This window comes from Solanum lycopersicum, chromosome 6 (genome assembly GCF_036512215.1).
Source record: "Solanum lycopersicum chromosome 6, SLM_r2.1".
NCBI lineage: Eukaryota > Viridiplantae > Streptophyta > Magnoliopsida > Solanales > Solanaceae > Solanum > Solanum lycopersicum.
Window position 1 is genome coordinate 47787427 of NC_090805.1, and position 22413 is coordinate 47809839.

General features: G+C 35.2%; 3 protein-coding genes across 7 annotated transcripts; 2 read left to right on the forward strand and 1 right to left on the reverse strand.

Moving 5' to 3' along the window:
• The first annotated feature begins 6 nt into the window (after window positions 1–6).
• Window positions 7–9573, forward strand: LOC101247332 (uncharacterized protein At3g49140). Of its 5 annotated transcripts, none has more exons than XM_010324165.4 (12): window positions 7–234; window positions 1394–1517; window positions 2475–2700; window positions 2834–2936; window positions 3033–3097; window positions 3971–4090; window positions 4188–4286; window positions 6278–6434; window positions 7588–7697; window positions 8192–8341; window positions 8753–8848; window positions 9270–9573. In XM_010324165.4, the coding sequence occupies exons 1-12, from the start codon at window positions 198–200 to the stop codon at window positions 9378–9380; spliced, it is 1398 nt and encodes a 465-aa protein (XP_010322467.1). In that variant the 5' UTR covers window positions 7–197; the 3' UTR covers window positions 9381–9573. The 5 variants fall into 5 exon arrangements, with proteins under 5 accessions (XP_010322467.1, XP_004241392.1, XP_010322468.1 ...); XM_004241344.5 differs by having other exon boundaries at window positions 83–234; window positions 2469–2700; XM_010324166.4 differs by having other exon boundaries at window positions 115–234; window positions 1394–1510; window positions 2469–2700.
• A 298-nt stretch (window positions 9574–9871) lies between these two features.
• Window positions 9872–13712, forward strand: LOC101247031 (origin of replication complex subunit 2). Its single transcript, XM_004241343.5, has 6 exons — window positions 9872–10259; window positions 11100–11206; window positions 11345–11477; window positions 12202–12496; window positions 12824–13051; window positions 13164–13712. Exons 1-6 carry the CDS (start codon window positions 10128–10130, stop codon window positions 13358–13360), a joined length of 1092 nt encoding a protein of 363 aa, XP_004241391.1. The 5' UTR covers window positions 9872–10127; the 3' UTR covers window positions 13361–13712.
• A 121-nt stretch (window positions 13713–13833) lies between these two features.
• LOC101246728 (uncharacterized) lies at window positions 13834–21007 on the reverse strand. The gene is made up of 11 exons (XM_004241342.5): window positions 20613–21007; window positions 19581–19675; window positions 18647–18704; window positions 17867–18061; window positions 17504–17580; window positions 16677–16759; window positions 16461–16512; window positions 15500–15568; window positions 15170–15256; window positions 14991–15052; window positions 13834–14153 (listed from the first exon to the last, which is right to left on the reverse strand). The coding sequence occupies exons 1-11, from the start codon at window positions 20728–20730 to the stop codon at window positions 13988–13990; spliced, it is 1062 nt and encodes a 353-aa protein (XP_004241390.1). The 5' UTR covers window positions 20731–21007; the 3' UTR covers window positions 13834–13987.
• Window positions 21008–22413: the final 1406 nt, after the last annotated feature.

The following is a 22413-nucleotide window of genomic DNA, read 5'->3' on the forward strand; positions in this document are numbered from 1 at the left end:
TTAATAGAATAAAAATAAGCCGCCAGCCAAACAGTCCCAATAGGCACACTGATGTCACGTGCTCCACACGTGTCTCCTTATAGAAAACGACACCTCTGTGTTTCTCCTGACTTTCACTATGAGTTTATAGCGACAAAAAGATCTTCGATTCAATTAACGTTTTCCTCAGTTTCATATCATTAATACTCTGTTTCTTGATGTTCATCTCCGCGCCTTCATCATCAATCTCCATCGGTAATCACTGAAATCATCTTTACTTTTTGATACAAAAGACAGAGGACTCAAAAAGTTTTCTTTTTTTTTTTCGTTCAAGAACCCTTTTTTATGTGCCTGTTAAAAGGGTTATTGATTTTATTCATGTTTTTTCACTTCAATTTTTTGTGGGGTTGACTTTTTATTTGAATAATTAGCACCCATTAGCAATAAATTTGATTTTTTTTGGGTGGTGGGGTGGTGGGGGTGGAGTTTTTTTCTTTCTGGTATACTGCTGTTGTATGTCATAGTTTCTTGTGTTGTCAAGGTGGTAGTATTTTTGAATGTCTGTGGACAAGGAGGTTGTTAGACTTGTCTTAAAATAAGTGTCACTTTAGCTCATTTCACACTCGTCATCAAGAAAAATATTAAATAGAAGAATTGAGCATTATTAACAAGAAGTAGTCTTCCAACATACTAAGTTTTGTATTGAAAGGTGACAATTTTGTTTGCTAAAGTGACAATTATTTTGGGACGGAGGGAGTAAATTCTATTGTAGTGGTTGTTGTTTGTCTTCACTATATTGCCTTAGAGGTTCTGTAATTCCACCAAATCACAAGTTTTGCTTCCTATATCTATAGGGTTAAGAAGAATTTGTGAGAACCACAAACTCTGCCTTTCTTCCTTCTACATTTCTCTGCAAATGAATATTTATGTATATCGTTTGTTGTTTTTCATTGCTTGAAACCCAGATAAGAGAAGGACAACTCTTTGTTAATAGTTTTTTAAAGTGTCATGGGTAACTGAATACCAAATATCTCGTAAACCTTCAACTCAATGAGATGTAGCTACGATTGTGCTATAGGTTTGTTCTCTTTATTTGGTGTTTAATGATGCATATAGAGAGTCTTAACATTCTTGTTTGGAAAGGGTAGGTCTGGGAGGTGGTATTGTGTCTCTTCTGGACCTTTTGAAATAAAAAAACGGAAGAGTTTGGAAGAGGTCTTACTTTTAGGCACAATTGATTAAATTGTTGTCTGATAACCAAAATAAAATTTACATGAAAGCAAGCTTACTTGTTCACATGATCTTAATGAGGGGATGCGTCTTCATTAGGTGTTATCATTTCTTTTTACTTTTTAAGTTTTCTGTGGTCCTTAGTTTGCCTTTTATTTTTAAAAAATATTGGCGACTGTTCCAGGTCCCTCGCAATGTTTCATATGTCATGCTGATGGAGGTAGTTGCTCAGCATCATTAGGAGCTGCAAGCAGTTGGATCAAGCCATCATACGAGGTTCAGATATTCTCTGACCATTCAGGTATAAGGTACATAGCTTGAGAATCCTTTTCCAATAATGACAAAGAAGCTTGACTTGACTGATATTTCTGATCCTCTGGGTTTCTGCTGCTTGTTGACCTAATTACCTTCCATAGTTAACTATTGGTGTTTGTAGTGTAAAATTCTCTTTTTTCTTTGGGAACTCTTAAGTCCGAAGCCAGTTCGTTGGAACCAATATGGCTCTGCTCTTGGAGACTGGTAAGAAGTAAGAACAAGATCAGAAATCATCTTAATCTTCTTGGTCTAGTTAGGAATGATCTCGATTTATTCTATTCCATTCCTCAATGTAATTTTGTTTGGTAAATTATGAGTTAATCTAGATTTTACAAACTCCTAGTTCAGCAAGTCTACTCCTATTCCATATTTGGAACTTACATGGCTATAAGATATTCAACATTTTACTTGTCAAATGGATGTATGGAAGACTGTACAGATGGAAGAAATTTAAATGACTAGTTAGAGAGAGTAGCTTCCTGACCTCCGTTGAGTCGGTCTTTTCCAATCCAAGTCAGCAACTCAGCACCATTTTCTACCTTCAGGCTATCACCAACCATTACTTCCCATATTTCCAGAACGCCTAGATGCTTGAGACTTCGCCAGAAAAACCCATCACCCAAAGAGGCAGGTGTAATAACTTTACCACTACTAGAGATGATTGTTTAGTCAAGTACTCTTTGAAAGATATTAGTTTTCTGCATATGGAGACTCTAGTTGTGTGCACTTTGTATTGATATTTACTTCCCAAATGCATTTGTGAACTTTGTATTGCTGTCGTGTTCTCTTTATTATTTTACCATAGTTCTCAAAAAAAAAAAAACACTCTAACCTTTTCACCTTTTTTACTGAAGGAAAAAAGTTTACTATTCTGGTTCTACTGTAGTTTGGCTTTTTCCAGATGAAACTATGTGTTCTTACACATGTGCTCCTCTCCTGTATAGTTTCAGGACTGAGAACCCTTTCTTTGGAGCTGCACAATCGCATTGGCTTGCTGTAGGACACGAGAGTAGCCTTTCAAGAATTTCAGTTGCAGCAGATTACCCAGATTCTGTTCCTGATTCCCCTAACTATGTCCGCAACAGTGGCTATCACCCTCTTGAAGGAATGCGAGACCAGAGACGAGTTCGTGATACTGAACTCACAGCTGCTGAAATAGCAAGGACAACTGTTGAGGTTTGCGCTAATATATGCTATATAAATTAGATATTGTTCATTCTACATGCAAGTGAAAAAAGTTTGCATGGTATAAGTACGATTATATTTCTTTTGGATGGCTCAGATGGGGTATTTTTATTTCTAATTGTAGGCTAATAACAATGCATTGTTGATATTCCCTGGCACGGTTCATTGTGAACCTCACGAACAAGTGTCATGGGCAGAATTTCAGTACGTGATTGATGAATATGGAGGTTTGTCTGTTTCTGTTGCAGTGTGTCTCACAGTGTTGTAATTTGATCATTTCCCTTATTATGTTCATATTTGATGGTTTGCTTTCATGTGCTCAGACATATTCTTTGAAATTTATGATGACAAGAATATCTTGCGGAATCGGGATGCAAGTAATTCCGTGGTACATATTTCTACTTTTATTTATATTTTGTCTTTCACAGTTAATATCAGATCATGGTTGAGCTTTATCTCGTTAGACATTGTGATTAGTATTTTCATATACCTATTAAAAATTGTGACTAGTATCTTCACAACTCATAAGCATGTCCTCTGAATTCACCAAGTTCTTATTTATGCGGTGCAGTTATAATCCCTTGGCGTCTTATTTGGCTGCGTGTTGTCATATCTCTATTAGTTATTGTCTTAAGGATCATACATGAACTGATGAGATCGCTAACAACTAACACCTATACCTTGGGTTGTTTTAATTAATTGTCACTTCATCATTTCTAAGGCTACTCGTAACAAAAAGTGTTGGGGTATCATGACTTTTAACACCTTTAACCATTATAGTGTTGAACCTGAAAATTGTTGCATTTGGAAGTCCGTGTAAGAAATGACTAAACTATCTCGATGATCTCTCACTTTATCCTCTTTGTACTTTTTCTTTCCATAGGGATGTGATTGGATCAAATAGCTTTACGCTAGTTGTCAACCTACCGCAACTCCATTTTATCCAGACTAGGGATTGACATAAGAATACAAAGCTCACACAGTCGGACTTAATGGCTTTAATATGTTTTTCTTCCCTTTAATTTTATTTCCTCCTATCAATATATTAATGGAAGTTCTTCCTTGGGCTTTATGTGAGCTGGCTAGTGTCTCGTTTTTGACATTGAGATGTTGAATTAGACTTGTCTTGAGGTTGATAAGCGACTGTTGAAGAATGTGTTATGTGGAATTTGAGTCGTAAGAGTGTAGATCTGTAGTGAAATATATGTCTGTAGGTCAGTGCTGAAATCTCTACCATCCCTATTTTACTGGATTATTTCAGAATGCATTGATTGGAATGGAATTCTCCCAATACGAGAAGAGGAGGGTAGAATCACCTGATGACATCAATTTAGCAGGTGATTCTGTTGATGATTCTAATTTCTTTGACGATTACTTCGAGGTGAGTAAACAACCACTGCAATTTCACTATATAATTCAGCCGATTAGTCTTAGCTTATTCTTATGTTTATATGTGTCATTGTATTTGTTTTTTGCAGGGCGAAAGTTCTGAGATGTACGACTATCAAGTTGATTGGGGGATGCCAGATAGTTCTAGCCCGCTGCACCCAGTTTATTTTGCTAAGTGCTTGACTAAGGTGGTTTCTTTTAGCAACTCTCCTCCTAGCTATTTTTTGTTAATGAACTGTTTCTCGCTCCTAGCTCTATTCTGTAACTGTCACTTATATGTCTATGTTTTCATTTCCCAAATCTTATTCTTTTCACAATAACCAAAAAGAAATAATCAAAGGCATATACATAGGAAAAAGCCAGATGGCATCACTGCAACGTCGTGTTTCATTTACTGAGTACATGTCAATCCAAACTAGTTTCGGTCAATTTATTCAAGTACAATAAACACTTTTTTTATTCTCTAAAGCAGAATATGTAAAGTCTCGGCTTTTGATGCCCCAACCTTTTTCTGTATTAATGAGTTTGGGTTTCATGCATTTTTCTGGGAAAATATTGAAGAAATAAACTCAAATTCTAAAACAGGAGGCAGTAGCTGTTTCTAAAATAATATATAAGAAAACATTCACACATAAAACCGGAGGAACTTTTCGTATGAGCAACCAAATCACATCTTTACAGAATTGATGATGTTTTTAAAAATAATTCACAAAGTAGTCATTTTATTGATGAGATCACGATTGTTGCTTATTTTAGTTGACCGTATTATGGAAGCTTGAAACACAGTAGAAATATATTGAATTTTTCTTCTTTTTTTGCCTTCTTTTTTTAAGTTGAAAGTTGGAATAAGAAGTACCTAGGAGGAGGAGACATACAATGGTTGTTTTAAGGATCTATCTCAAAGTGAAGCTCTCAGTGACACTGTATAATGGATATAAATATTAAGATAACCTTCACAAGTGGACGAACTAATTTACTGGTTTCTTGGGGCCTCACTCTAACCTGAACAAGGTCGGTTTTGTAGGCTCATAACAGTGTAACCTTGATTTCTAAGGATACAAGAACCAAGTCTGGTAGAGGAAATATGGCCATTAGACCAGCGCATGATTAACAACACCATAACCTTTGAGTCATGGAGCTGTAGAGATTCACTCTCAGCTCCAATCTTGGTGTGCTAGTATGGTCTATTGTTTTTTTCTTTTGTTGATAAACCTGGTTTCGGGCCAGCGCGTATACCTCAACTAATTCCACAGGATACTTGCCACCTCACACCAACAACAGGTGCTAGGTAACTTTTCCACTAAGACTAGAACATATGGGAAGAAATCACCCAGTGTGTTTTTGTCTCTGTTAGGATTTGAACCTGAGACCTCATGGTGCCAGGGTTATTTGGTATATGTTGCTTGTTAGTAGGTATTCTATAGAATAAGTGGAGGTGCGTGAAAGCTTGGCCCGAACACCACAATTATAAGGAAAAAAAAGACATTGAGGTGCAAAAGTGCCAATCAAGTTCTGTCTCAAAAAAAAAGTGCCAATCAAGTAACATGCAACAAAAAGTACAATAAAAACTCTTCTAGCATACTGCAGTAAAGTTCTTGGTACGCCTTCCTATATATTATATTATTACCTCTCTCTGGATAATGACCTCGCATTATTGCGTTTGTCCACAATAGTTATGGGATGGGATTTGGTCTCATGCTATTAGGAAGTTCTCACATCAGGAACTAGCTTTTGGGACCCATCTAAATTCTTGGTCTACCCAATATTGGGCTTTCATATTATGTTGTCCAAGCTCTAGTTAATAGGCCTAGCTAGGTATGCAGCGGGGGAGTGTTGAATTTTTGCTCATTGGTTGTGGGATGGGTATTTGGTCTCCTTGTATGGTTTTGGTAATCCTCATCTCATGAGCTAACTTTTCGTGTTGAGTTAAGTTCAGGCTAGTTTTTGATCTCCCATCATACATGAGATGCTATGTGACGTATGGTTTTCAGAAATGACATTTGCCCAACTTTTGGAGCATACATTTAAACCTTAGCTTCTTTAATGAGTTGTGCATTAAATGGAATATGCTCTAACAATATGCTACATTTTCATTGTATCTGTTCTAAATTTGATTTTTCTGAATAGACATTGTCCAACTTGGTTCCTCTCAAGCCACAACCTATTGTGTATTTCGTAGGCTGTTCACATGAAACATGCTAAGATGATGGATCATCCATCAAATGGCATTTCAATTTGGGGACGCCTCAAGCCTGCCTTTCTGGAAGAAGAATATTACGTGCGAAGGCTCTTCAGTGGCGATGAAGTTAGTGACGGCTCCACCTTGGATTGGAAAGGTAAAGTTGAGCAATCAATAATTCGTTTCACACCCTGAGGGAAGCAGGGAATTTTCAAAATTCAAGGCTAGAAAATGTTATCTACGTTGTTTTGGTATCATAGTTTGTTGTCTTGGGTATTTAAATGGAGAAGGGTAGAAGGGCTGATGCGCAAACCGTGAGTGACGCAATGGGGATTTCTCATTTATAAAAAAAAGAATGTTTTCCTGATAAGTGATAAGTTAAAAATGTTTCTTCTGTTGATACCTTCATCTCAGGGATGATTGCTCATAAGCATTATGTATGTCTATACCTTTAAATCAATATTTGGCCTTAAGATTGCAATACAAAATGATGAATTTGCAGTAGGGATTAAGGTATAGACGATATAATGGAGTCACCTAAAATGAACTTATAGAATAGTCTAACTTAGATGAAGCTGAAAGGGGATGTTCTGGTAACAAATTATGAAATTTAGTAACTTCTTGAGGGCTGTTTAGACTACAGATTTTGTTATTTTTTCAGGTTTAGTTTCAGGTTTTAGGAGACCCCAAAAAAAAAAGAGATTGGAGTAGAAAAAGAGCAGGAATTATTTGAAGGAAAAGAAAGGAGATTGAGGAAGGATCAGTAGATATTTCTCAAATATTTCTTTGTGCAAGCTGTCCCCGTCTCCTGAAACTCGGAATTATGCTATGTGCTTCTTTAGGAGATATTGGCGGAAAATAACAAAAGCTATACGTGAGTCTTGAACTTGAGGCCAAGAAAAGACATGAAACTTGAAGCAAGTCTTGAACTTGTGGCCAAGCAAAGACATGAAACTTGAAGCGTCATAGCTTTACTTTCTTTGATCCCCTTCCTCCTGTTAAGTCTTTTAAGTTAAAATTCCTTTCACTTAAACCCACCTTTGGGAGAGTTCCTCTACAATATTCATTCCTTTAACAAAAGTATGCCTTATCCCTTTCAACTCATTTATTTAACCTGCAAAAACTGTATTGGTCTGCGCTGTTAGCTGTATGATCACTGATCTTAGTTTAGAATGATCTCTTACTCTAGATCTCAGATCAGTGTATGTGACAGTGTGAGATCTGGTCACCAAGAATCTTGTTCCTTTTCGAGTTTTTATTGTATTATTTGATTATTTATCTGTTGATTTGCTCCTTTTTTTTTGTAACAGATGGAGAAATTTTGAGCTTTAGTTCAAGATATGACAAGAGCCGCACTTTGTCTTCTATCTACAGATTGGAAATCATGAGAGTCGACCTATTTTCTGTGTATGGTGCTCAGGTATGTACTTAACTCATTTCGTGCTTGTGACGGGATTCCAGCCAACAAAAATCAGATTAGTGGGGTGGGGTGAAATGTGTTGATTCAAGTATTCTCTGTGTTTTTACTTCTAAAGATTATGATGCACATGTTTGGTGTGTGTTACGCACAATCCATTTTAAGTAGTCATACACAAAAGGAGGAGGTACTAGGCTCGTCGTTGGAAAGATGGTGTGATAAGTCACCTAAGTATGTCCAGGTGCGAAGGGGGAAATCTTGACGAGTGAGGGATTAAAGTATGTATTGAGTCTCTCTTTGTTACATCTTAATCTTGCTTATTGAGTAGTATTGCATGTATGGATTATCTAGTTTTAGTATTTCCTATCCGAAAAGAACTGAAATATGGTAGAAGAATACGATGCGTGCAGAAATGAAAATATTTTTTTTTGAAGTATTCTAGGACTCCGATAGGCAATAATGTAATGCTCAACGTTCATGCCTCTTTTTTGACGCAGTTAGCAGTAAATTTGTATGACTTCCATGATGCTGAGCCTGACAGTCTTGTATACTCAGCTCCAGCAATTTTAGAGTGGTTTCGGCAGCAAGGAATAAGGTGCAAATATGCACTTAAAGCTCTTTGCAGAAAGAAAGGACTTCATGTTGAGGTACTCGTCAATTGATGCTGATGCTTAAACTTTGATATGCATAGAAGTTGCAAAGAATTAGGTTGATCTAGTGCTGTTTCTACTCTTCAAATGATGGTTCTTTTGTAACACTAGTTTGGACTATTAAATTTACTCTTATTCGCGAAACCCCATTTAGAAGTTGAAATCTAGTATTCTGATGTAAATGTTGGCAGTTATTTCGATATCATTTTTTCCCGCTTTAACTTTTTCATTTCAATAAATGTTTGATTGATCATGTCATTATCTTACATTAGAAAAGTTCAGTGAGAAGTGAAATCATAGGTAAAATCGAACATTCTGCTCACGCAATAGCCCATTTGGAATTTTTCATATTTTATGTATCTATCAGTCTTTGGCATACATCTAATATAACATCCACCCTTTTTGCAGAGAGCAAATTTGATTGGAGTTGACAGTCTTGGCATGGATGTCAGAGTTCTCTCTGGAACAGAAGTGTGGACACATCGTTTCCCCTTCAAAGTTAGGGTAAGTAATAGAAAATACTCGACTATATACACTATCCGATGTTGTTTGTAAATGTTGCTTCGTGTTCTGGAAGTGAGCAAAGTAGAACTTGCATATCTATAACAGGATGAGAGACTACTTGCTATTGTGAAGTGTGTTACTTTTAATACACGCCTCATGTCACATGGTAGAACGCTTTTTAGTTAAAACATCTCAAAACAATAGACATTATCCGAGTCATGGGATTTGACTAACTTGAGAAGGCGTTTATCCCTCCCTCGTCTATCCATCAAAGATGAATGAACGGTGACCTTTTTACTGCTTTGGAGACGTTCTAGGCCAAAAACGTTCTTTTCTGTTACATTTCTCTCTGTACGACTAAGTTTATGCGAAGCTTAAAGTAACTGAGATTTTGATTCTTTTTACTATGGCTTCTCTGCAGGCACATTCAGAGATTGCTGCTGAGAAACAGATCCGTCAGCTTCTTTTTCCCAGGTCTCGTCGTAAGAAGTTTAGGACTGCTGAAAGAAGTGGAGATTTGGACTCACTTTAAGTTTAATCTTACTGTTTAGAAGCAGATGTTATGAATAAACATATATTATCTATATATGTTACCAAATAATTGTATGCAGTTAGTTCTCAGTTTTGATTTTCTTTAATGTCGTGATGGATTTGAATTATATATAGTGATCAGTTGAACCCCTTTTGATTAGATATACAAAGATAAAAAGAGAATAGTTATATAATGATTTATGAATATGGGGATTTCTAGTTTATAAAAAAATAGTGTTGTCCTTATAAGTGGCTAGGGCATTATATCGAAGTGCGACACTTACTTTATCTACGTTGAAGTGAGATATTTATCTTAAATATTTATTCACGTATGAATGATTATATTGAAATGGAACACATTTATTCATATCGACTTAACTATATCAAAGTGGGATGCTTATTTGCTCATAATTAATTAAATTCAAGGACTAATACAGCGATACTCAATCTAATTTAAGGTTAAATATGTTTGATCCAATAACCGTAAGGATGAAATTGCAATATACAGTAATTAAGGGAGTACGGGATAAAACTACTATTTTCCCGCCACTTTTTAACTCCTATTAAATTTAGTCACCAAACAAACCCTAGCAGCCCTAAGTTTCTTCCTAAGTCTCCGGCAGAGTCGCCGGGAAATAGACCGGAGAGAGCAGGGGGACGATGAGAGTATACAATTTTGGAGTCTAGAACTTGTGTCAACTTGTGCTTGTTAATTTACAGAGTCTTAATATTTCATATTTTTACTGAAATGGATGTAGACGAGATTGAGGAAGAGGAGTTTGGATTCTCGAGAAACTATTTCCTTGCTAAAGAATTGGGCTCTTCTTCAAGGAAAAAATCTGCTCGGAAGCTTTCAGAAATCGATCTCGTTGACGAAGAGGTTTGTGTTTTGACTCTTATTATTGTTCAACTGTATGTACAGCTTGAGCTGATTGCGCCAACTGTTCGAACACTACATTCGTGTGCTGTAGTCTTTGGCATTAGTGGCCTGAGCATATGTATTGGTTATTGTGCTATGGTTTTTTTTGATAGACTGTCTTTTGATTGTTTGTTCTGTGATCGACTGTATAACCAAAAATTTTGACATCGAGCTATCTAATGTTTGCCAATTCTTTATGTTACAAAGACTCTTCTTTTATAGTATATAGCATAGTCACTTCCTGCAAAAAACTAGGAGAAAAAGAGTATCCCTTAAGAGAATACCTTTGCTAACCCAAATAGATTGGATGATTCATTCAAGTAATTGTTAACACTTGATGAAATATTTGAGAACATGCCCCGCTTATCCTATACACTATGTTTCAATCAATTCTACTACCGTGTGTAGACGTACAGTAGTGACATTTTCTTCTTTTTTGTCATCATGACACATAATATTTCAGATAAGCGTTAGGGCAGATTTGTGATTTTTGTTAACCGCCATTTCATGTTTATCAGTGTCCTAAGATGTTAGACAAAATTTGTGATTTTTGTGATTAAGGAGAAAAGAAGGGCTGATTACTCATTGGATTTCCAATAAGTGCTTGAAGGTACATTTACCAAAGAGATGGACTACCTCATAATGTGGTCTGTGATCATTCAAATGATAAATCAATGGAAAAAGGCCATTGTACTATACCCTCAAAGATGAGGGTTTATGCACCATCTCCAAATCATACTATTTGTCCATGTTGTGCTCAAACATAAGAAAGAAGTCCATAAAAATTATTGTTGCATGCAGGAATTAAGAGAGGTGGCAGCTAGTATTGAGCCCAAACATGAGAAAGAAGTTAATGAGTTGATCAGTAGCTACCAAAGTTTATATTCAAAATGGCTTTTTGTGCTAAGGTCAGAGTCCTGATGTATCGGTTTACTCTATGCTATCCTTTTTTAATAAGTTTTTTTTATTTGCCTTTTTTCCATTATCTATCAAATTTAAACCAGGAAGGTTTTCCTTACTAATTTTCTTTTAATTTAATCTGATAGGAGCGGCTTTGCACTTTTGATGTATGGATTTGGATCAAAGAAAGCTTTGATTGAAGATTTTGCCTCAAAATCTTTGACTGAGTACTCTGTCATAGTCGTCAACGGGTATCTCCAATCTATAAATCTTAAACAGGTATTCGTCTACTGTTTTCTTCCTTGTTTAATTATTGTGCTTTCTTGGTACCTATATTTTAAAAATATTGTGTAGAAAGTCTCAAAATCCTCTGTGCAAATTTTGTGAAAAATGATGTTATAGGCATGTATATCAGGTCTAGATAGCTTACTACATGAGCTGTGTTTGGTTTGGTTGCAAGCTTCCTACTTTAGTGCGTTACAGGCTCTCTGGCATGGATTTTTAATTTAGCGCTGACAATATTTTGAAGATTATTGTTATATGTTATAACAGTGCTAATGGCTTTAATAAGGGGCCTATGACTGAAGATTTCACATTGGCTTGCCCAATAAGATGGTTATGCCCAGACTTCACAATCCTAGAACAATTGAAATAGAATTCAAGTGGTTGAAAATAATTCCGAACGCTCCTTTTCTCTTGGTCTGATGGAGGCTATCAATGCTTGAAACATCAATAACTGTATACACAATTCATGTGATTCTTGGTGCATAGTCACTGGGACTTAATATGGCAATAGTAATTCCTTTTTCTTAAGTTCCTATGCTTGTTCATAATATCACTTGTTCATAATATCAACAATTACTGCAGCTCTGACCACTCCCTTATTGTGATATCATATGCCAAAGATCTCCATGGGAAGCACATTTGACATTACGCATGTTGCTGGTGCACAATCTTTCTGAGTAATACTAAGAGATCTGCTATTGTTGATTTATAATTTCAGGTGGTGATAACACTGGCTGAGCTCCTCTGGGATCAAGTAAAATTGCGACAAAAGACTACCTCAGGAAGTCTGTGTAAAAGCCAACAACCATTTAACACTAGATCCATGTCTGACCTTCTTACTTTTCTAGACAGTCCAGACCTAGAAGTCGAGGACTGTTTTGTTTGCATTCTTGTTCACAACATTGATGGTCCTGGATTACGTGATTCTGACAGCCAACAATGTGTTGCAAGCATTGCTGCTTGTTCTCATGTTCGTATGGTTGCTTCCATTGACCATGTCAACGCTCCTCTTTGTAAGAGCTCTCTGAACACCTGTGTGAGCGTTTATATAATTGGATACAGGAGTATTTGTGGAGATCTTTTCTCCGTGTGTTGCATGTACTAGTGCATTTTACTAATTTTACGTGTTTTAAGAGTTTTTAGGTGTAGTTACTTTTGCAAATTGCTGCTTGAATGTAAATATATATCACTTTAACTATACCATCTGATGCTGAAGTGTCAAATTCTAGTCATTTCCCTTAATAATGTAACTTGGGCTGGTGTTTGAACTCTTGTTTATTATTTGCATGTCACATTCAAAAAGGTCTTATATTTGCTTTATTGGCTGTCGTATATGCCAGTGTGGGACAAGAAGATGGTTCATACACAATTTGACTGGTACTGGTGCCATGTTCCTACTTTTGCTCCATACAAGGTTGAATCAATGTTTTTTCCTTTCATCCTCGCCCATGGGGGCAGTGCACAAAGTGTGAAGACAGCTTCAATTGTCTTACAGAGTTTGACTCCGAATGCTCAAAATGTTTTTAAAGTTCTTGCTGAGCATCAATTGGCCCATCCTGATGAAGAAGGTAAGTGCTTTCATACTTTGCTTTCCCATTTCTATCTCCATTTCCATGCATGTTGATGCAATTAGGTCTATGCCTTTAGTCATACCTTAAAGCTGGACATGCTTCTTATTAGGTATGCCAATAAACAACCTGTACAGTACGTGCCGAGAACGGTTCTTGGTGAGCAGTCAAGTTACTTTGAATTCACATTTGACAGAATTTAAAGACCATGAGTTGATCAAAACCAAAAGAAATTCTGATGGTCAAGATTGCCTTTGTATTCCTCTCACAAATGAAGCCCTTCAGAAACTTATAGCAGATATCGTTTGATAGAGCTTCCAATACAAGAAGAGAAATCACTCAGCAGCAAATTTGAAGCAGCAGAGGCATGTTTAATTTAATGTATGACAAACTTCATGTATAAAAAAGTGCACATCTTTTCACTTGTGCATAGGAGTTGGCCTGATCCTCAGCTGGCTTTTACTCAACATGCTAGGATATCTATTAAATATGGTTAACTTATCAAGCATCTCACAGAGAGAGCAATATGACCGGAATGTATTCAGTTTGTGGCTTTGTTAGATCCTCATGTAATCTGCTTGGAATGTGTTGGTGTTTCTTAATGTATTTTAAGAAGATTACACAATTTAACTAATTAGTGATTATTATATTTCAGCTGTAACCCCAGGCAATGGAGCCACAATACTATGATGCAGAATCAATTTTTAAAGTGACTTCATACACAGGAGGAGGTATTAAGCAATAGTAGAAAATGTTTTTGACTTCAAAAGCTTACTGAGGTGTAGTGATAAAATGATACTGAAGTTTTATTTAAGTAAAATGACAGAGACTGTTTGGCAGCTACATCACATTAACGCAAATGGAATAAGACCTTTCCTACAGGGGATAGAGGAAGAAATAAAAAAAAAAAAAGAAAGTCTCAAAACTACAATAAATTTATCTTCCGTATATTCCAGGCACTGTTTCGGCGTCAAAACTTTCTTCAGTTCTTGAGCTCTCAATGGCATCTTTTCGTGCAGGATTATCTAGGCCAGTTTCCTCGTCAAATCGCTTGCTTCTTACAATGCCTTCATCAGCTACGTTCTTATCCACCTTATCCCGCCTGAAACGGAGTCAAATATGTAAAAATATTCTGCTATTTGCAACTCGACTGTTAAGGGTCTCATCAGTGAACAAGAACAAACTCTTTAATGTTCTACATTGTGATAACTAGACTAAATTGATAATCAACAGAAACCATCCAAATCCAAGTTAGGATTAAGTGCAGAACAGGCATGTTGGAGGAGAGTTATCACGGATAAGTACGAAGTACAGGTTTTGGGTGGATGACAGAAAATCTCTCAAGGGTAGCTTTATGGAGGAGTATTGTGGAAGGAGTTCTACCAAGATGTTAAAACATTTAGAGAGAGTGATGGCACCATAATCAGCTTCTGGAAGCAAAAGGGTAATCCCACATGGTGAAGCATTCCAAGGCCACTGTCTTTCAACATATGCAACCAGCAGAGAGCAGTGACGACCCAGCTTTGCGAAGAACAGAAAGGAACAATCTTTTTGAAACCTGAGCTATTGGAGAAATTTCAAAAATTGGCAGACTGGAGAAATTAACAGTTCACTTGGAGTCTTATATTAGCAGTTATCATTAATGGAAAAGGATAAATGGAGATATGAAGGGCAGAGAGCACATCTACAGTGAAATCTGTTGTAATAAGATATTAAGGAGAGAAAGCAGAGTTCCCTTATTGCCCGATTTAGGTAAATAACTTTCTTCAGCTTTTTAGTATCAGCTGCATATGGTGGATTTCCCATCATATAAATAAAAGCTTAACCGACAGTTAGATTATCCTCTTAGTTCTATGAAAACATGGACAAAAAAATAATCTAAGCGCTATTATACAAAAAATGAAGATAAACCCCATTCAGGAACCAAATTGTTACTTACCCAGAATAAATAAGAAGACCCACAGCAACAGCAGCAAAAGCTACAAAATATATCCAGTCAACCTGAAGAACATGATACTGATTTCAGAACAACACTAATAAATCACAGAAAATGTATTAGTTCCACGTTTAAATAGATTTTAGTGCTCAAAATGAAAAGAAGCCGATTGTTCTGCAAACCTTCTGATGGTATACAAAGATACGAATTACAACAGCCCACATATCAGAGGTAAGCAAGGCTAGATTTAGCATTGTAGCACCACTCCTCTGCATCCAAAAGGTGGCATCTTAGAATGGAAAAAAAAAAAAACTAGCTCCAAAACTAATGAGCATCAACAGAAAATAACTATCAAGAACCAAGAATGAGATGATATCTACAACACCACATCATTTTCTTTAACAGGTCAACATAGTGTAGATTGCAACACAACTATATTTAGATTGGAACATAGTTGACTGCCAATCGCTTATTTTATATATTGACGGAGAGATTGAGAGAGGGGGCAATACCTTCAGCAAAATGGGAACAAATGAGTAGAAAAGAAACATCGCCAATGCAAATCCAACAAAGGGAAGTGCCTGAAATTCCACATGGTAATAAATGTTTAAACAACTTAATGTGAGGATAAACTAAAAGACTGCCAGCAAAAGGACAATGAAACAAATTACATGAACACAAAATGAGAAGGAATGATGAGTCAGTTCCCCTCTTAAATAACCTCACAACTCACATTATTAGACTTACTTTTGGACTGGCAAGTTAGGCTCCTTGAAATAAAAGACCCCGACATATCTCATATTTCTATATTGTTTCAGTTAACAGAATTCAGTGACTTAGCCTGAATGCCCCTACTCTGAGCCCTCGCACCATAGCCCACCACCTTTATCCCAATTTCCTAAAATAACAGCCCTCTATTTCTTTCCTTTCCAGATTTAGAATTAGAATTAAGATGGGAAAACTTACTCTTTGTAGCGTGTACAATTTGTTAGCAGAAGTGGTTGAACATAAAAGAGTTATAATGTTTTTGAAAGTGGAGTGAGAGGATCTGAAAGCTTGGATACTGTTTTATACTTTATAATGGTGTAAGAAGTACGATGTTGCTTTCTCAATCACATCAGATTTCATTCCTTTTTCAGCAGTGTTTTCCTTTTCATTATTGGGAGGGCAGATGACTGTATAGGAACATCAGGAAAATGTGGACCCCATTCTTCTTAGAATTAAAAATAATGCAGGTTGTGTATTGTTAAGTTCACCTTTTAAAATTACAGCTTCATGTTTGGGTTCCATTGATACTTGTGGGAAAAAGAAGTGTTCAATTAAGTCATAAATCCAACATCAGTGAACTTGCTCAGAAATTAAAGATAATAATGCTACACCAGTTTGCTCTTCTGAAGGCAGCATTTATGTCTTTCTTCATTTTCTGTATCCATGTTCATTTGCGAGGAAGTAGATCAAAGATAAGAGACTTACTGCTCCAGCTGACCAGTGAATGGACTTCAACTCATTGCGCTCAAGTATGCCTCTGTAGCATGGTTAAAGAAATTGCGTACAGAAAATCATCAGCATGTGAAAGAATATGGATTTATCAAGAAAGAAGTTTAAACCCTATAAGCTCTTATAATGACTGAATCAAGTATCATCCAAATGTGTGAATTGTGTTTTGAACATTAAAGAGAATTAGGATACATTTGGCAACCACTAACAATGGCACCAAAAAGGCCCAGAAATGCCATGAGTTCAACCATATCAGCACTTTTGACAAAAAACTCCTGCATAGAACATGAAATTAAAGCATTAACAATGTGAAACAGGCTAACCAACTTGAGTATCAAGACCAAGAAAGAAATAGTTCATAGTAAAAAGAGTAATGTACTGTACAAGGAATCAATGCTACCTGAGAAAAATATAATATATACAAGAATGGAACTCCCCGTCTATTATTGCCTTCACAGTTTGTGGAATGACTTTTATCCTTTATCATAAGGTGAATTGCTAACAACATATGTTGTGTAATCCCAGAAGTGGGGCTACGCACCCCTACCTTGTGAAGGTAGAGAGGTTGTTTCCAATAAACCCTCAAGTAAAGCATTTTAAAGCAGGTTTGAGAAGAAAATACAACAGTGCAAAAATAAACAATATAGCAAAGAACAGTAAAAACAATAAATAATACAACTGAAGCACAGGATAACGGATAAAATAGCACTCGAAGGACAAGATAATAGGAGAGTAATAGTAATAATACTGAGAAGGAACCTATAGTCTTCTACCCTAATCATCGACCTTCATATCCTCAAGGGTCATGTTCTTGATAAACTACAGATATGTCATGTTTAATCACCTCTCCCCAATACTTCTTCAGCCTACATTTACATCTCCTCCTACCTACCATTTCCAACCTCCTCGCTGAGGCATCCACACAGGGAAGAAAGAAGTTCTCTAACTATACATAGATATCATTTTTGGTTCAAAGGAGCTAGTGAATAACTGAATATTCACAGATATCATTTGCTTACCTCACTGACATTACTAACGGCATATAATGTGGCTCCAGCAATTACAAGTATATCCCCTTTGATAGGATTGCTACCACCTACAGCAGTGAGAAATTAAAGTATTATTTTTCTGCTAATAGACATGCTGAATTTGAGTTAAATGGAGCCGGCAAATTACTAAAGCGCAAAATCACTAAAATGAGAAGCAGCTGGATTAGATTCACAAAGAATCATATGATTACCCCCTTTCCAAAAAGTAGCAGATGATATACGATCATACATATAAACCAACTTAAGCAATGGAAAAGGGCATGCAGTGAAGCCACATGAATAATGAACATCAAAGGGAACAAGTAGGATGACTACTGGTTGTAACAGTATTACTTGATCGATCTTCGGCATGTACATCTGAAAATATCACCAGGACAATACCAGCAATACAGATGGCAACACCAACTAATTTTCTGGGTCTGTATTTTGTCTTCAAGAAAAACCACGTAAAAAGCAGAACACACGGAATTGCCCAGCAATCCAGCAACATCACGCTTGTTAAGGATGTGTACTGGTAAGCCTTCACAACTGCAAAGCAAAGGCAACAGAAAATGAACTGAGAGTTTACTTAATATCAAAATGTGGAATTCCTATTTTGTGCAAACATGCATTGCCAATCCTCATAATCTCAATCCAGATGAGGAGATTATCGTCTGTAGAAGTACAGAGGAAACTACGTATTTTGAGAGACGATGCAATGCTAAAGAAAAATCTTCATAAAACACTCATATGGTTTTGTGGTCAATCCTAGCAAGAAACAATCGAAGAACAAACACTAGAACGTTGAGGAAGAACTATCGTACTAGTTTTTTTGGTTCTGTTGTCCAACATAGTGATGTTCCCATGATGCATAATAATCACATAGTTCAACTGATATGCACGGAATTGCCTTTTAATCACATAGTTTAGCTGACATGGACGGAATTGACTTTTTAAATAGAAGTAACATTGCATGTATATCGTTTAGTAAAAAGCAAGTCATCAAGGTTTGATCAGTGAATACTCATCAAGTAGAACATGTTCATTTCTGGAAGATTGAAAGAGATGGAGAAAGATGAGGGAGAACAGTTCAGTTGCATTCCATCCACAAGAGAAGGTAAGTAAGGCAATTACCTAGAAAGTTGGCCTCCACATCAACTATTCCAAGGAGGATGTAAAAATACCATTTTGCCTGGTCAAACAGAAAAGAAAATGAAGGTAAACAAAGCATCCAATCTGAATGCAACAGCTTGCTAAATTAAATAAGCATCAGCAAATAATGTTGTTTAAAACAAAGAAAAAGAACACAATTCTTAGGAATTCTTTTGAATATAGATGTCCAATATCTGATAACGGCATTAAAAGGAGCTTTTACATGTCATGGGAACTGGAATACTCAATCCATAGTGTCAAGGTTTCAAGTTGAATACTCGCCACATATGGTATGCTAGCCAACCTTTGATCTTAAGAGTATTTGATAAGGTATATAAAAGTTTTGAGCTACTCTCCCCCACTCCACCCCCCCTCCTGTCACAATAAGGGTTTAAGTTGGATATTCATATTCTACAGTAAATAGCAACACATCAGAACTTGTTCAAGCAATGTGCCTCGAAACGAGTTCAGGCTAGTTTTTTGGTTCTCAAATTAAGGATTCGTCAAAGCCCTTAAACTTTGTCCCAAAAGCTTTCACTCTATATGTGCTGAACATAATTCTCTTTTAATAACTACTTAGGTGAGAAATGAAAAATAGGTGTACTAAGTGGGAGAATATGCAAGGCCAATAGAAAAGAAAATGTTGTATGGAGAATAACCAAATTAGGCCTAATTACTCTTGCAGGAATTGATTAGATCTCGGACATATTTTGAAATACTATATTTTTTTCCTGAGCCTAGGATATTCAACATGCCTCAGAACACTGATAACTAACTTCCACCACAAAATGGCAGCCTTCATATACTTGTCAAAAAGTATTGTCATTCTTCAGATATATGTCAAATAATTAAATTGCAGAAAGCACATTAGAAAATTATATGCCGAACAATGATGAAAAATCTAACTGAAGCAAACCTTGATCCCTTCTTGCCTGTAAATCATAAAAACTCCATAAAATAATGCCAAGAGCACGTAATTAAGAAAAGACTGGGACGTCGGTGCATTGATTCCTATAACAAGGAAACAAATTACTTATCAAAAAAGAGATATGGATAAAGGACACTAAATATTAAATTACACTTTGTCTTTTGAAGGAAGGAATGGAGAGGCCAAGGACAGAATATTGGGTGGCAATATCTTCTATATCACCCCCAAACTATCTTTGTACGAAATTTTCTGAACGTCCGTGTTTAGAACACCATTGCTACCCTCCCCTTGCACTTCACCATCCATTAATACAAGCTAAAAGAGACAAAAATATTCACAGAGCCATCTCAAGAACTCAATTTGCTAGCTAATACTGGTTCCACTCCATAGGGATGATGTACTTTGACCATAGACTAGATACTAAGCAAAATTCTGTGGAAAAAGAGTGTTTGGATAACAAAACTTTGAAGGGAAGTATTTTTCCAATTATCTACCTCCCAAACTGAATCTCCAATTTTCATTTATGAGCCCACAATTAATATTTCACTACATCCACCATCTTCAATAACACATCAATCTTACCCTTTTAATCAATTCAAATTGCGGTGCCCGAACCAGCTTTCATGCACCTCCATTAATTTCACGGGAAAACCTAACACCTCCCACCAACAAGTACCAGATAACTTTATCCACCAAAACTATAACACATGGAAGAATCACCGAGTGTTTTTGTCGCGTTGGAATTTGAACCTGACACCTCATTGCTCCAACAACTTCATTATTGACCACTAGGCCCCATGCTTGAGTACTTGCCATAAAATTAAAAAAAAGTATGTATATATATATATATATAACTGTTCAATGCTATGATGAATCTATACCTCACATTTAGTACGAAAAACTTAGCTCCTACAACACAGAGTCCACCCACTCGAGCTTCAGATTATATAATTTACATCAAAATCAAACAGTATACTTAAAAAAACTCGAACAGAAAGTAAAATCAAGAGAGAATTTTACCTTTTCTAGCGAGTTCGGATGATAAAAACCCAGTAGAAGTAATCAAAAGGGAGAGAAATTGCCCTAACAGGAGATTAATCAATGTCTGTTTGGTCCAAATTCCCTTCATGTTCATCATAATTTAGCAAATTACTCAATACACTTATATAGCTTCAAATACTGGGAAAAACCCCAATTAATCACCGCGAACAATTTTCAGAGAGAATGCAGAAAACTGCACACTCTCTTTGTTCTTCAAAATAAAAATTAATATTTTTTTGCGAGGATTATATAATAAAGTTTTTATGATGATAAAATTGATTAGTATTCAAATTAGCTTTAAGCCGAATCTTTATAACAATAATTAACGGCCGTAAAGACTTCGAAAATTCTTTTCCACTATCGCCCATTATCGTGAGAAATTGACCAACTAATAATATATTTATTATTATTCACCAACAAATTATTAAAAAAAAAATAATTTCTTATTAGTAGCAAATCTTCCAATTAATATAAATTAATAGTCAATGTTGTAATCATCATATGGTGGGTCCAGTCTATTGGCCGACTATAACATATGCGTGGACTTTAATCAATAAATATAAATTATTGGGTGGAAGAAAATAGAGTGTATATATATTTTATGAAAACATCCATCATTTGTAACTTTAGATTAAATTTTCCGTTTATAATTTATTGTAAAAAATTTATATCGTTATATAGTATTTTATATTATTTTTATTTGAGTTTGTTCTCTGTAATTTATTTTCAATTACAAATAGTAATAGTAGTTTTTCTCAATAGTATTTTTCTTTTGTTTTCTTTCTCTTTTTTCAAATTCAGATTATGTTTGTTGGCATGATTTTTCACAAAACATTTTCATTATGGAATGATAATACAAATTTATGATCATTTTTAATAATTCTTTGAATTTATAAGTATAAATTATATTATTTTTTTTAAAAAAAGATAAATATTTTTCTTAAATTTTATAGTCAAACATATGGTGAAATTTTATGCAAAAATAACTTGCCAAGAATATTTATAAATTTATGGCTAAGCACTAATTTAAGTTGAAAATTTACGAAATCAACTTTCCTATCTGATTTTAAAAAATAGACATAAATTTTATTTCGTAAATGCTTTATCTTTCTCGAAAACTTACTATATAGGAATAGATAGATTGAAAATGATATTGTTGTTTCTTTTTCTTTTAAAAGAGTTTTGCTTCTCCTGGTTTCTCAAAATTAATTTCTCTCCAAAATACAACTTGAAAATACATTAATAACATTGATGATCAATCTTTATTATTTTATTGTGATCCATTTATTTTATATTTTTAATTAAAAACAATGACGTCCATTTTTATATTAGTATATAATGGCTAAGAGATAAAATCGTACAATTCGTTGACTTTAGTTTGTCCTTTATTACTAATATAATTTAGAAAAACAATAATTTGCATTTTACTTAAATATATAAGGCAAATTCTAAAGATGCATGTATTCGATTTTTTTTTTAAAAAAAAAACAATTTAATGGATAAATGTCCATTTCTAATACTTGCAAAAATCTATATAGGAATATAAATTCATAAAAAATATGAATCGTGTGAGGTCTAATAATAAAATTCGTATTTGATGTCAAATCAAGTATTAGAAACAAAAATTATAATAAAATAATCATGGTAAAAAATAAAAGGAAAAGAGAATAATAGAAGCAATAAATAATAAAAATAACAGAAACAAATAAAATAATAATTATATTCAAGATTTAGAATTTAAAACTATAAATAAATAAGTGTTGCAATGTCAACTAGCAAG